This window comes from Peromyscus californicus, unplaced genomic scaffold (genome assembly GCF_007827085.1).
Source record: "Peromyscus californicus insignis strain IS unplaced genomic scaffold, ASM782708v3 Scaffold_2__1_contigs__length_46816999, whole genome shotgun sequence".
Taxonomy (NCBI): Eukaryota; Metazoa; Chordata; class Mammalia; order Rodentia; family Cricetidae; genus Peromyscus; species Peromyscus californicus.
In genome coordinates, this window is record NW_026294540.1 from 42,353,383 (window position 1) to 42,368,096 (window position 14,714).

General features: G+C 46.4%; 1 protein-coding gene across 2 annotated transcripts in view; it reads left to right on the forward strand.

Annotated features, from left to right (window-relative positions):
• The first annotated feature begins 2,590 nt into the window (after nucleotides 1–2,590).
• Nucleotides 2,591–14,714, forward strand: part of LOC128120494 (uncharacterized) — a 30,083-nt gene continuing 17,959 nt past the window's right edge. Inside the window, exons 1-7 of one of the 2 annotated variants that reach the window (XM_052754578.1) lie at nucleotides 2,591–2,797; nucleotides 5,589–5,642; nucleotides 6,026–6,109; nucleotides 8,710–8,775; nucleotides 10,009–10,239; nucleotides 11,177–11,259; nucleotides 13,818–13,910. In XM_052754578.1, the coding sequence (XP_052610538.1) occupies nucleotides 6,059–6,109; nucleotides 8,710–8,775; nucleotides 10,009–10,239; nucleotides 11,177–11,259; nucleotides 13,818–13,910 (524 nt within the window). In that variant the 5' untranslated portion in view covers nucleotides 2,591–2,797; nucleotides 5,589–5,642; nucleotides 6,026–6,058. The remainder of the gene's footprint in view (nucleotides 2,798–5,588; nucleotides 5,643–6,025; nucleotides 6,110–8,709; nucleotides 8,776–10,008; nucleotides 10,240–11,176; nucleotides 11,260–13,817; nucleotides 13,911–14,714) is intronic. The other variant, XM_052754579.1, reaches the window with a different exon arrangement.

Below are 14,714 nucleotides of genomic sequence, written 5' to 3' on the forward strand. Positions count from 1 at the left end.
CTATGTGCAGTAGACTCCATCCTCCGGCCTCATTTAAACAGTCTTGCAGACTCTGGTCATTCTTGTTTCTGGGGACAGGTCTGTCATGGTGTGGGCAGCCAGCCAGCCACTATCGTGGCCAGCACTACTGAAGATTCGTCCATTAGTTACAGCTAGGGATAATGACTCCTAAAATGTTCCCCGAAGGAGACAATCATGGTTGTACCTCTGAAGTCTTAAAAGGGGAAGGTCAGATCCTGGAGGTGGGGGAGGGGTCCGGAGGCAAACCCAGGAAGCTGGTAGCTGTAAGCTTTTCTCACATATTTGTTAAGTGCCCGCGATGCCCATTGTTTACAGCTGAGAGTTCCATGGTAACTGAGTCCCACCTGCTAACACAGCACAGTCTTCCTATAGAGCATCCTGTGACTTCCAAACTGCAGGTCCTGGCCACTCCGGGATTAGGACATCAGTTCAGTAGATAATGAGCCCAACTTAGGGAAAGGAAAAACAGAATTGAATGAGAGCAAAGTCGCACAGTGCCTTATAGATAGTTAAGATAAATGCACTTCACAAATGTTATGTATGTAATGCTGTGTGTATGTGTCTGTACACACATACGTACCTCCGGGGGGAGTGATATTCCAGGTCTATGATGCAGCCAAGTATTGGCATGCATTAAGAGATGGTGTATCAGCTATCTGTTGCCTGGTAATGCTGTCTAACAACCACAGACTCTCAAGGGCACCAGAAGCTCTGGCTTCTCCCATGCCTGCGTCCATCAGAGAGCTCTGTGCCCAGTGCGTGGCTGGCTCACATGTTCGGGAAACAGCAAAGCTACACGGGCTGACCTCAGATGAGTGTGGCAGGGTGACTGGGGCGATTTGGCCTGCTGCATGTGTGTCTCTTCCTCTGGCAGACCCCTCTTGGGAGTGTTTTGCAGTGGTGACGTGAACTGGAGGCCAGATATGCTAGCAATTGCCACGATCACGGAATACGCTTAGCGTGTGACGCACGAGAATCTCAGCAATGGATCAGAGAGTAGCAGAGGGGGGCCTGAGCCTGTGTGAATTATTTTAGCCTTGAAGTCCCTTTCCTCATCTTCTGACACCTGGTAAAAAGAAAAAAGATGATTTGGGCTTAAGTTTTTTGAATTGTTTGTTTGTTTCTGTGTGGCCCAGGCTGGTCTTGAACACCCAACCCTCCAATTTCAACCTTCCTAAAGCAAGGCAGTCTTTTTTTATTTTTAATTTTTTAAAAAATTTTTATTTTATGTGTATGAATGCTTCGTAAGCATGCATGTGTGTGTACCATGCATGTGCCTTCTGGATCTCCTAGAACTGGAGTTAAAAATGTTTGTGAGCTGTGATGTGGGTTCTGGGAATCAAACTCAGGTCCTCTGTAAAAGCAGCAAGTGCTCTTAACCACTGAGCCACCTCTCTGGCCCTCAAGACACTCTTTTTTTTTTTTTTTTTAAAAAAAAAGATCTCGGGGTGGGGAAAAAAAAATAAAATAAAAAATAAAAAAAGACCTCATATCCTTGTGATTCTGAGAGGCCTTGACACAATCTCCCAGACCAGACGTTACCTTTTTCCCTCACTCATATGATGATTTCTTTTCTTTTTTTTTTTTTTTTTTTTTTGGTTTTTCGAGACAGGGTTTCTCTGTGTAGCTTTGCGCCTTTTCCTGGGACTCACTTGGTAGCCCAGGCTGGCCTCGAACTCACAGAGATCCGCCTGGCTCTGCCTCCCGAGTGCTGGGATTAAAGGCGTGCGCCACCACCGCCCGGCTTCTTTTTTTTTTTTTAAAGAAAAAAGTGTTTTCACAATTGTACTAGCTTTCCATTGCTGTGACAAAGTACCCAAGGTAAGCATCTTAAAAGGAAGAAAGGTTTATTTTGGCTCACATGGTCAGAAGTTTCAGTCCATGGTAAATGGACCCTGCCTGTTGCTTTGAGTCTGTGGCATCCCAGTCCACTGTAGAGAGGGCATCTGGCAGAGGAGTCCCAGTCACCTCAGGGTGGCTGAGAGGCAAAGGAAGACCAGATGCTCAACATTCCTTTCAAGACAATTCTCCTAATGTCTTAACTTCCTCCCACCTGACGCCACCCCTTAAATGCCCCACCACCTCCCAAGAATGCCATAGGCTTGGGACTAAGACTAATACCTGGGCCTTTGAGATATGCTTCAGATCCAGTTTATAGAAATAATCATAATTCCATGAAGCTAATTCCCTTCAGGACCTGTCTCCCTGCCCTTCTGGAATCATCTTTCTCTCTAAGACTCTCAGGACTGCTAGGTCATGTCATTTTCTGAAATTGTAGGGACAGCCACTCATGATATAGGCTGGCCTGACTGTCTTTCTTCTTTCTATCCGTCCATCCATCCATCCATCCGTCCATCCATCCATCCATCCATCCATCCATCCATCCCCCTCCTCTCTTTCCTATAATGCTTAATTTTCAAAAGGGACTCTATCCTGAGACAGAGGCAGGAAGCGGGAAGGCCCAGTAGGAAGAAATAGATTTTCAAAGGGATACTTTATTCGATTAATTAGTCAATTCCCCTGTCTAGAAGAGAAATTATCTCTAAACCACACTGGCGGAGGAGACTCTTACTGCAAGAAGCAAAATGATGCTGGGCTGTTAACAATAGAAGAGCTCATTTGCAATGTAAATGAGCAACCAGCAGGCAAATGAACCCTTCTGGGAAAACCACTCTATTCATCAGCCCGCTTGCCTTGGGGAGACTGCCACGTGTGGACAAGCAGAATCGCGGCTCCTCCAACTCCCTCTAATAGGGCCTGCAAGGGGAGGATCCAGGTAAATTTTCCACGAAATTGCATTTGAATGGAGCAAATGCAATGCTTGGCAGTGGCTGGTGTCTTTAAAAGTCCAATCCGTGACTGCAGACTGACTTGTTTATGATTATCACTGTATAGCCACGATAGTTTGGATGTAAAACAGTCAGCCATTCCCCTCTGTGTTTTATTTGTAGGAAAACACGTCATTCAAGTATCTTAGTGATGGAATGTGACTCGATGGCGATGGCAGTTAGGAAGTTTTAAGCCCTGCCAAGCACAGGAGCACCCAGAAGGGACATATGTTTTCTCTGACTCGTGTTCCAAATATGCCTTAAAAACGTGCAATTACAGGAAAGCCTGATTTATATTTTCAAGGAACAGCACAATAATGGCGCTGTTTTGTTGCAGTGTTTTTCTAAAAACGTATGTTTATTGCTGCTCCCCTGCCCCCCCCCCCCCCCAAGAACTTGGCTAACAATCCCTCGGGTTTCCACTTTCCTTGGTCCCAGATGAAAATTTGATGAGGTCTCCGAGAGCTAAAGATGGCTTCCTTAAGGGCAACGGGGACTCAGATAACAGGGTCTGACAAGAACTGATAAGCCTTCTCTAGCTGCACTCTGTCCCTTCCTTTCACGGAAGGTGGAGAAGCAGGCAGGAAGGTTTGTGTGCCACGCATAGTCAGGAGGTAAAGGTACAGAAACACCAGCAGGGTACGAGGCACACCCTGCCCGGCACCAAAAAAGGCTGCCAGTGTATCCTGCTTGGATACTGGAGGTGGCTGGGAGAAGGCTGTGTTCTCAGGGTCTGGCTCTGGGGAGTAGCTGGGGAGGGTCACGTCATACTCATAAATGAAAATTACCGTGGAGGCCTTTATCAATTATACAACCACACTGGCTTGCGCATCCTTTGTTACCGTTATGAATGAAGGCCTTCACTCCGCTCTCTCAGCAGTATTTCCAGTACATTCACAGAGCAAATAGAAGTCTGTGTCTTTCCGGATTGGGGAGCCCTCAGTATCGGGCAATATTTTGTTGCTATTGTTAATTGGTTTATTCCAGAATGGAGGTCCAGGAATGTGAAAGACCAATTCTCTACCTATTTTATGACAAAGTAAAATTTCAGGAACATTAAGACAGAGAAAAACTTTCTCCGGGCAGTAGAAAGATGGAGGCCCATGTTAACACGTGGGCACTCTGGGCTTTTCCTTCTAAAACAGGGTCTGTTTGTGTTGCTGAGTGTGGCTTTGAACTCTTGGGCTCAAATGATCCTCCTGCCTTAGTCAGTTGAAAAGCTGGGATTATAGGTATGCACCAACATGCCCAGCCATTTCAAAATATATGTTATCTATCTGTCTATCTATCTATCTATCTATCTATCTATCTATCTATCTATCTATCTATCTATCTATCTATCATCTATTTATCTATCGTCTATTTATCTATCTATCATCTATGTATCTATTTATCATTTATCTATTATCTATTTATCTATCTATCTATCTATCATCTATCTATTTATCTATCGTCTACTTATCTATCTATCATCTATGTATCTATTTATCATCTATCTATTATCTATTTATCTATCATCTATTTTCTATCATCTATTTATCTATCATCTATCTATCATCTATGGATCTATTTATCTATCATCTATTTATCTATCTATATTATCTATGTATCATCTATCTATCTATCATCTATCTATTTACCTATCATCTATTTATCTCTATCCATCTATCTATCTATCTATCTATCTATCTATCTATCTATCTATCTATCTATCTATCTAATCGCTTTGTACAAACCTGTAGTTACCTGGTCCTCCCGAGGCTTTCCTGTGAAAGCTCAGCTGACATACTTTCTCATTTGTATGGTCCACGAGCCTGGGAAAGTTGCATCATCTGTTGTGGATCCCGAGCAAAGTCTGATTGATGAAAACACTGAATTTGCTCCCTAGAAATGCCAGTTTCTCCGTCTCTGTCTATCATAGGTCACTCTGCAATTGAACTCATCCCTACTCACTGCCTTTCACTCTAAGTCAGAAGTTTGGGGACTTGTACGGATAAAAAGACAAAATTTTGATATAGCAGATAAGAGACTGGGAGTGAGAAATGTACGCTGGTGATCTGTGTACTGAGCTGAGGGGGGTGGACTAAGAGAGAACCTGCCTCTTTCCCGCCAAAACGTTCAGCCCAGGAAAAGATGGAGAGACTCGTTCCCCAGAACATCCCCGGCAGCCCTGAAGCTGGAAGGCACAGGGGTCCTGGGCCGGGGTCTGGTCACTGAACAGGGTCTTTAGAATCAAGGCAAAGTAGTCTCCCTCTCCCTTTTCTCCTTCCGGTCCAGCTTCCGGTCTCTTCCCTTCTTTTATTTCCTCCAAGTTGGTACCTACCCTCATCCTCTCTCACGTCCTCTTTCTCTACCATCCCAGCCCAGCCCAGCCCACCTGATGTCAGAATCTGGGGATGGGCGCTGAACAGGACCAGCAGAGGCTCCGAACACAGAAATTCCAACAACTGGGTTGCTCAGCTCTGTCATGGGCTTTGTTTGTTTGTTTGTTTTTCGAGACAGGGTTTCTCTGTGTAGCTTTGGAGCCTTTCCTGGAACTTGCTTTGTAGACCAGGCTGGCCTCAAACTCACAGAGATCCTCCTGGCTCTGCCTCCCAAGTGTTGGGATTAAAGGCGTGCACCACCACCTCCTGTCACGGGCTTTATGGGAAAATAAATTACCAGTGACGAGAAATTCCATTTAATGGGTATTATTCTTTGCGTTATTGGCCGTAATTTGTTGTCTTTTGTTTTGATGAGGTTGAGCATCAAGTGACCCTGGATGAGCTCCAACACGTACACACACTCTTTCAGGTAGGTACAAGCCAGATAAACTTTCAAACACCTATCTGGGTGATTTGATTCTTTTCTTGGTACTTGATATTTCACTACAAAGTACAGACTTTTAAAATTTCTAAAAAAATAACCACGAAGAATAACTTTTTGGTTGTCACTTCTTAACGGAATTAAAAACACATTGCTTTTCTTTTCACCATTTAATTTGTTTTTATTTTAATTGTTTAATTTTTGACTGATTCAAAAAAGTGCACAAAACAAAAATCCCATGAGAAATCAGCAGTCTTAGGTGAGTCTAATTAGACATTCAACTCTTTGGACTTTCACTCCTAGACTTAACAAAACACAATGTCTGTAAGTTCTCAGCCAAGTGTTTATCTTTCTTTTTATTTTACTTGTAGGAACATGGAAAGAAAGGAAGACATCTGCTGGATATGGAAACGTTCAAATGCGTAATAAAGCAGAGTATGAGGTCGCATGGCCACGTAAGTGGGTTTTATAAACATCGGATCAAGGAGAGCGCAGTTAGTGGTGTAACCACACACGCCAACTATATCCCGGCATCTCTGTAAATGATGCTCCTCTCTACTAAAACCTGGCTGATTTACTGGACAGCTACCTTGGGGAGGGTTTTAAACTACTGCGTAGACTACAGCAATGAGACATGTAGGGCCTTTTCTTAGGAGGAGAACAAGACTCTTATTAGGTTATTGCTTAATTATATATATGCTTTTATTCCAAAGACAACCACTTAATTTCTCTTAGGTCTTCCTCCACCCCCCTGACAGCTGGAGTCCAATAGTTTACTCATTAGCTGCCATCTTGGCTAGCTCAGAATACTAACATTTTTCTTATTTTATTTTTTTTTAATTTTCTTTTGTATTCTTTGACAATCATACACACATAGAATGTATATAATGCATTTTGGTCGTTTTTCGCACCTGCCTTACCCCTCCTCTATGCCTACTAAACCCTTCCTGTTCCCGGCAGCTCCCTCCTGCTTTCACGGCTTTGTTGTTTGGTTTGGTTTTTTGGGTTTTCGGTTTGGTGGCCCCCTGAATTTAATTAGGATTGCTTCCATGAGCATGGGTGGGGTGATTCTCTGAAGCCTGGGCAACTCACTAGAGTATAAAGTCTTAGTGAGCAAGACTTTAGGGGCCCGGGGGAATCTTCAGTTGGTAAAGTGCTTGCTGCAGAAGCATAGGGTCTGAGTTCAGCTCCCTGCCATACAAGTAATGAGCTGGTGTAGTGGCACTCATCTGTAGCTCCAGCGCTGGAGGTGACGGAGTGTGTGTGTGTGTGTGTGTGTGTGTGTGTGTGTGTGTGTGCAGGATGGGGGGAGACCGGGGGCAGGAGCAGGGATGCCGGGAGCCTGATGGCCAGCCAGTCTCGCTGGATTTGTGAACTTCAGGCTCTGTGAGAGACAGTCTTGAAAAATAAGGTGGACAGCCATAGAGGAAGATGCCTGGTGTCAACCCTCTGTACGCATGTGCAGACGTGTGCTTGCACACCTGAACATGTACTCGCACACACGCTACGCACCTAAGATTTTACTCACGACGACAGTTATACACGAAAAAGGACACGCTGGTGAGGTACTGTCCGTCAAGGTTTCATAACAGTCTCTGGTTACAGACGAAAATTCAACACGAAGCTCTAAGATCCGGGGCTGGAGGCACTAAGGGCTGTTTCACCCAAGTCTGTTTCTAAGCCAGGGACTTCAGGGGAGTGACTCAGCCGCTGTAAGCCTCTCTTTCTGTGGTGAAGTGGGAGGGAGATGCCTCCTGAACAGGGGCTGCTCTGCCACTCTGGGGTCTGATGGAATAAAACACACAGAGACCCTGAGGCCATGTGAGTAGACAGTCAGAAATCAATAACTCTTTGTAAATAAGTGGCAAAGGGCTTCATGGCTCCTTCATAATGTTCCGGGCCACATTTCACTCGGCATAAATGGCTGTAGACAGTGCAATATCTGTCTTGAATTCTCCCTGTGTACGACAACCATATTCCCAAGTTTCCTCCTTCCCTCCCTCCCTCCTTCCCTCCTTCTCTCTCTCTCTCTCTCTCTCTCTCTCTCTCTCTCTCTCTCTCTCTCTCTCTCTCTCTCTCTCTCTCTCTCTCTCATTTTGTGTGTGTGTGTGTGCAGTGACCAAGGCAGTCAGAAGATGGTATTGGATCCCCTGGAGCTGGAGTTATAGGTGGTTGTGAGCCACCCGACGTGGCTGCTTGGACCTGAACTTGGGTCCTTTAGAAGAGCAGCAAGCACCCTCAACCACTGAGCCAGCCTCTAGCCCACATCTTGGAGCTTCAAGCTGAGTGTTCTTGTATGATGAGAGACCATTATGAAATCTTGACAGAGTCCAAACAGCTTGTCCTTTATCATTTGTAACTCATGTCATGAGGAAAATCTTTCGTGTGTGGTCCATGTGTTGGTTCCGTTCTAACTGCAATGACAGAAAGCCGTCACCCAGCCAGGCCCCTGTGAGACACAGGCTTTTACTCCTCCATCTGTCAGCTCTGATGCCCTGACCTCTCCCAGGGTTTGCCACACCCTCGGTGCTCACTGTGGGGTTTCTCAGTGAGTTGACTAATATGAAGGGGGGAGCTCAATGCCCCTCAGTGGCCCACGAGATCGGGCCTACTCATTCAGTAACATGTGTACCCCAACCCTGGGCTGATCCCAGCTTCCTCAGGCTGGGTCACTCCTGGTACAGCTACAGGGTAGCAGGGTGAATCTTGCTAGCCCACATCCTTACAACATGACTCACAATGCTGCACAGCTATGTTTCTGCCTCATCCAGAGCCCGGGAGGGACCCTTGAACACACTCAAGATCTCCCAGGCTCCACTGTGATCTGGACAGGCAGGCTGTATGCAGTCTGTGGTGGCTATCACCATGAGCTTTCTGTTTTCTGTCCCATCTCTGCTTTCAAGCTCTTATGAGACCATCCCTCGGGGTGAAAGGGATTATTTAGACACATTCCAAAAACCTCATTAAACCTGTGTTCATGGTGTTGTCTGCCATATCAGCACATCTTTTTCTAATAATCTAGAGAAGTCTATAAACCTATTTTTTTCCTCCCCAGAGTACTGGACAAATAGAGCAACTCTTCATGAAAATAGACCATGAGGCAGTCGGGAGAATCCAGTGGGTAAGTTACACTGTGTAAATCCAACGTAAAGTTGGTCAGGAAGGCACATGACACATCCTTTGGAGGCTGGCTTAGTCCCTTTGGCCAGTCAAAGCTGAGCCCAAGAGAAGTGCTTGCTTGCAACTTTCAAATTCTTCTATGAGGGAGCTAACCTGGGAATCTCAGTAGCTCAGGCAGGCTGCACACAGGCTACCCTAAAACCAAGAGTTGGAGACACGCCCACCACTTCACCTAACTGCCAAAGAGAGAACAGGAAGCAAGAAGTCCCTTGGGTGCAATGGCCGCTGGTGGCCGATGCTGTGAGCACCTGCAAAGGGTTTAGAGCCAGGACTGTCACAGAATAAGTCCTCCACAAATACCACCCCCGTCATCAATATTACTCAGTTTCCAATGTGTGATGATGAAGAGGTAAGACATCTGCTTTTACCATTCTTGCCATCCTGCCCATCAATGCCCTTCCATTGTCTGGGGATGAATTAAGTTTAAAAATGACAAATTGAGCAGGAAGCCATCTCTATTCAGACCTTTGGCCAATTCACCAACCGAATCAGATGTAAGTGCTTTGGATTGTCATCTGGTTTGAAAGGGAGCATTCGAGGTTCTGGGTGCACAAAAAGGAAGCGTCCAGCAAAGTGGGGGCTTGGGAGAAATTGATAGGAAATAAAAATTCCTATTGTCCAAAGCTATCTATCTCCACGTCTCAGGTTCAAGGGCCACCTTCCTTTTCTTGAGCCGCGAAGTATCTTTCTGTGGGCATACTGCTAAGATCCTAAGGGAGGTACGTGGACTGTCTAGTTGGGCAGATAGGGGGCAAGTCCCTGGCCAGCCATTTCTTAGGTATTCGTTCTTAAGCAAACCACTGGACTTTTCCATGCTTGAGCCTTTCAACTTGTAAAAAGGGACAAACTATATTCCTATTGAGAATGGAGGTGAAGGCCCATGTTGTGTGGGTCACGCATGGCACGTGGCTAGAAACAACCACCGCCATTGCTGAGATGCCCACCTCGCCCCCAAACCACCCTTCGAGGAGGAGGGAAAGTATAGGAAGACAGATAACAGACCTCCAGGACCAGCTGAAGGCACCCCACAGTTACCGCTCCCCAAATTGGCAGTGTGCGCTAACAATTATATCAATGTCCAAGAAAAGAGTTCTATCCAGTCCCTGACAGGAAAGAGAATTTCTGAAAGCCCCCAAAGACAGCACGGCTTAACCGCTTGTCCTTTGCTCTCCAGGATGGCTTCTGCACATACCTACAGCTAGAGTACTCGGAGCAAGCCAAGGCCGCGGCTCGGCGGGCAGAGGCTGCCCTCCTCCTGCCTGCCACACAGAAGAGGCTGTCCTACGGGAGGCCCGTGCTGCGCATCCTCTCTATGCCTGATGACACCTTAATCACCATCCGAGAAGATGGAGCCATTTATTTCTGGTCCCCGCAGCTGAAGTTGAAAAGAAAAAAGCCAATTTTTGTATGTGATTTTTCATTTGATAAGGATGCTGAGTGCTACGATTTGATTTTATTTGCTATTTTAAACTGCTCCTTAAGTGGCGTGATTACACAAATTGTGCCCTTGAATAGATATTCGTGGCAGATTTTTTTGAGTCTCTGGGATGCAAATAAAACACGAGAGTACGAGATAATGCTCCGTTTTGCTTCTAACACCAGATGAAATGATGAATTACACATGCTTCTGTCATGTAATTTATCACGTGCCTTTCTCGATGACAAATGGAACTGAGTCCCGCCCCCTTTCGTGGTTATGCCCGCCTGTGGCGAGGCAGTTCTGCTAGGCTTTCCTCTGAATCGCTGATCAGAACCTCGGAAGCCCACGTGCATTTGGGAAGTGTAATTAGAAGAGAGAATGCCCGGCCCATTTCTGCCCACCGCCCTTCTCATTCAACAAATATTTGAGCTCCTGTGATAAAACCGGCGTGTTGGGATGGAAAGCCCTGTCTCTGCCCCTCGGCAGCTTAGAACTGGAAGTTACAGTTAAGCCTCTCAGGTTGCTGAATAGCCCCTTCCAGGGGAGGGCACTGGATCAGTTCTTCAAAGGTAACATATTCCTCCCCTTGAAGGAGAAAAGCAATAAAGAAAACTACAGGGGCTGGAGAAATGGCCATTTAAGAGCACTGGATGCTCTTTTGGAGGACCTGAGTTCAATTCCCAGCACCCACCTGGAATCTCGCAACCATCTGTAACTCCAGACCAGGGAGAACTGACGCCCTCTTCTGGCCTCTGAGAGCACCAGGCACACATGTAGAGGCCATACATATGTGTAGGCAAGCAGTCATGTACATAAAACAAAAGTAAAATCTTTTCAATAAAAAAATAAATTTATATTAAATAAATGCAATTTCTTTTAAAAAGGCACGTGCATCCGCTTACTTTCACCTTCTATCCTGTAGGGCAAGTCCCCCAGTCAGAAGTCCCAGTGGGTGACAGACATTGCCAGCATGCCACAGTATAACAAACTAATCGTCGGGACTGGGTAAGTATGGGAAGTTGCAACTCAGAGCGAGTGGTTTGATGAGATGCATATCCACGCCTGAGATCACGCAAACGTATGCATGTGCAGTGTGGGGCTAAAGTGAGCGTCTCCAAAGTCTTAGAACCCTCATGTCTGCGCAGAGATGCACTTTGTGTGGCTTCTTGCAGTGATCACATTCGCTCAGAGGATGCCCTCTTGTAGGAAATACTTCTGGAACCAAGAAAGGGCCACACGAGGAGACGATCCGTCTGAGTACTTCTTAAGTACACTTTATTTGGATTAAATGGTGTATTTGTTTTCTTATCCGTCTAAATTGAGTCTTGACTGCACTGGATGAAGTCAAAGGGTAAAGTCCACAGTGCCAACAAGGGAGCCCTTGCTGCTGTCACTGCTGAGGCTGCAGAGCGAGGTCCTGAAGGTCCCCCCCCACCCCCACCCCCGCCGCCCCCGCAGGAGTGTGAACTAAGATCACAGAGGAGTGTGGAAGCTGAAGGCAGCTAAGCTCCGGGCTGTGCCTACCATACAAGCCCCTCATGCTGCAAAGCCCTCTCCATCACTCTCTTCCACATGTCACTGGGGCTCTAGGCCTTAGCTACTCTAAGCACTTTCATGACCTAATAGCTAACCCAACCCCAGCCTATCCCAGTTATTTTATTAGATACAATTGCTCATGCTGTTTAAATGCTTCCTATATTTATTAGTTCATCATCACAAAATATATTTATTAAAATATCAATATAATTAATATAATCAATTTAGTATTATGCTAACTACTAAACAACAAATTTAAGTTGATAAATTCAGCTTGCTTTGATTTTTTAATTTTTTTTTTTTTTTTTTTTTTTTTTTTTTGGTTTTTCGAGACAGGGTTTCTCTGTGTAGCTTTGCGCCTTTCCTGGAACTCACTTGGTAGCCCAGGCTGGCCTCGAACTCACAGAGATCCGCCTGGCTCTGCCTCCCGAGTGCTGGGATTAAAGGCGTGCGCCACCACCGCCCGGCGATTTTTTAATTTTTTACTATATTTATTTTTTATCATCTTTTTTTAAAAATTTTATTTATTTATTTATGTATGTATTTGTGTGTGTGTGTGTGTGTGTGTGTGTGTGTGTGTGTGTGTGTGTGTGTGTATCTGTCTCTGTGTACGGGTTTATGCATGTGAGTGCAATACCCAGGGAGGCCAGAAGGGTGCATCAGAGCCACTGGAACTGGAGTTACAGGTAGCTGTGAACCATTTGATGTGGGTGCTGGGAACTGAGCTCAGGACCCGTGGAGAGCATCAAGCTGAGCCATCTTGCCAGCCCCTATTTCCCTTTTTTAAATCATAACATTTGCACACCTTTATTGGATACAATATACTAATCTGATATATGGATACTGTGTGTAATGAGCAAATCGTGGTAATATTTACTTCAATTAATCATCAGTCAAGTGTTAATCATTTTTATGTGTTGGAGATTTCTAGTCACTGAGAAAATGAAAGTTATTATAGTTTATTTTAAATAATAGTTACACCCCCCCCTGCAGTGCTAGAGAAAATAAGAATTACTCCTCTTTGTGTCCAGTGTTCCTAATTTAAATTCTCTCCACCCTCCCCCACACCCCCTTTTCCACTGCCCTTCCCAGTCTCCAGCGGCCCCGACCCAGCTCAGTTCCGTGAGGTCCACGTGTGTCAGCTCCACCAGCGAGAACACACGATGTCTGTCTTTTCTCTCTGTGGCACATTTCACTTGGCATGGTGGCCTCCCCCCACCGTTTGAGTTTTGAGAAAGACCTTATTGTGCATGGTGTCACCACGGCTCAGAGGCTGATGTGGTAGCTCATTAAACACTCTGAACTGGCCGGTGGAAAGAGGAGACAGCAGACTTCACCAGGGGCCAGGGAACCACATTGGAACTGCACCGTTAGAAAGGAAAGGAAGAAAGTGAGATTTAGCACAAGGAGGCTCAGGCCTAGGGCCTGGAATAGCGAGTGGTGTGAACTCTCAGTTGTTTTTGTTACCCTCACAAAATTGCTCTCCTCTCAGCTTCCCAAGGTAGGTCAAATGCGGGAGGGTCGGTCACGGTACTAGTTGTAACGATCTAGGGAAGGGGGCATAGAGGGAAGATCAGGTTAACGTTTTAGTTAGTGAAGAGCCCTTCACCCCTCCTCTTCAAGTCTGATGCCCTGACATCCTTCTCAACAGTCCCCAGGCTTTGGACCCACTATTCTCTCATGTATCATCTCATGGTGTCTCAGCAGCTCATCCCTAATATAGACATTGTTAGGACCATAGTTCTCAGAGAAGGGAACTCAGAGGTGAGCTCCAGAGCCTGGGTGGCAGAAAACTGTAGCAGCTAGGCCCTGATGGAGAAGGGCCAGCTGTGTGGCCAGGCTTAGCACCCAGCTGAAAAGAAGTCTCCAGACAGAGCTTCAGGAAGCCTTGGGATTCAGGCCCCATAGGGCAGGGTTTTCGCTGGTTGGGGGGCTTTCTCTTTATGGGATCCGTGGGATTTAAAAGACTTCGCCAGAGATGGAGTGAGGAGCTCCCAGTCACCACCAACTATGCTTGCCTTGAACAGGAGCCGGGAACTACAGCTGTATGAGCTCTCAAACTTGGAGCCTTACTGTCAGATTGGTGGCCTGGAAGCTGTCCCCCTGAAACTGGACTGCTGGTAAGAAGGGCCACTCCAGGGAGGCTGCCTGTGGGTGGTTCACCACCAGGCATGAGGAACTGCTCCTTGGGTGGCTACTCCATCAGCACACCCTAGGGCTCCACACAGCCTGCTGCCACATGCCGTACAACCCGGTTCTGCTTGGCTGAGGAACCATCCTTTACCAAGCAAAGAGATGACCACCAAAGAAGTGAAACTGAGCTGGGGCGTGGCGATGCACACTTTTAATGCCAGCACTCGGGAGGCAGAGGCAGGCGGGTCTCTGTGAGTTCGAGGCCAGCCTGGTCTACAGAACGAGATCCAGGACAGCCAGGGCTACCCAGAGAAACCCTGTCTCAAAAAGAGCTGAAGCTGGTTTCTGAGTCATGCACTTATCCATGGTATTTTAGATGTGGCTAGATTAATTTTCTTGAAACTCGACTCTGACCACAGTAGTCCGCTTTTCCTGTCTGCCAACTCCTGTCCAGCCATGCTGACTGTGTTGGGAGGGCCTTCGTCAGGTTCCTGTTGCAGTAACGGAATGCCTAAGAATGGGCAAGAGGTTTATTTGAACTTGAGGCTCTGGGGTCCAGGAAGCATCCCAGTGTGGTACCCGCATCCTCTCTGCTTCTGAAGAGGGCTTCCGGCTTCCTGCTTCTGACTTCTGCTGCTCTAACTCACAGCGGGAAGGGAAGTGTATGGGTGTGGGAGAGAAAACCCAAGGATTAGACCTGTTCTGGAACAAAAGTGTCTCTCACGGCAACTCAGCCAGTCTTGACCCACATGACCCACACACCCACCAGCCCCCACCCCACAACACTGCTA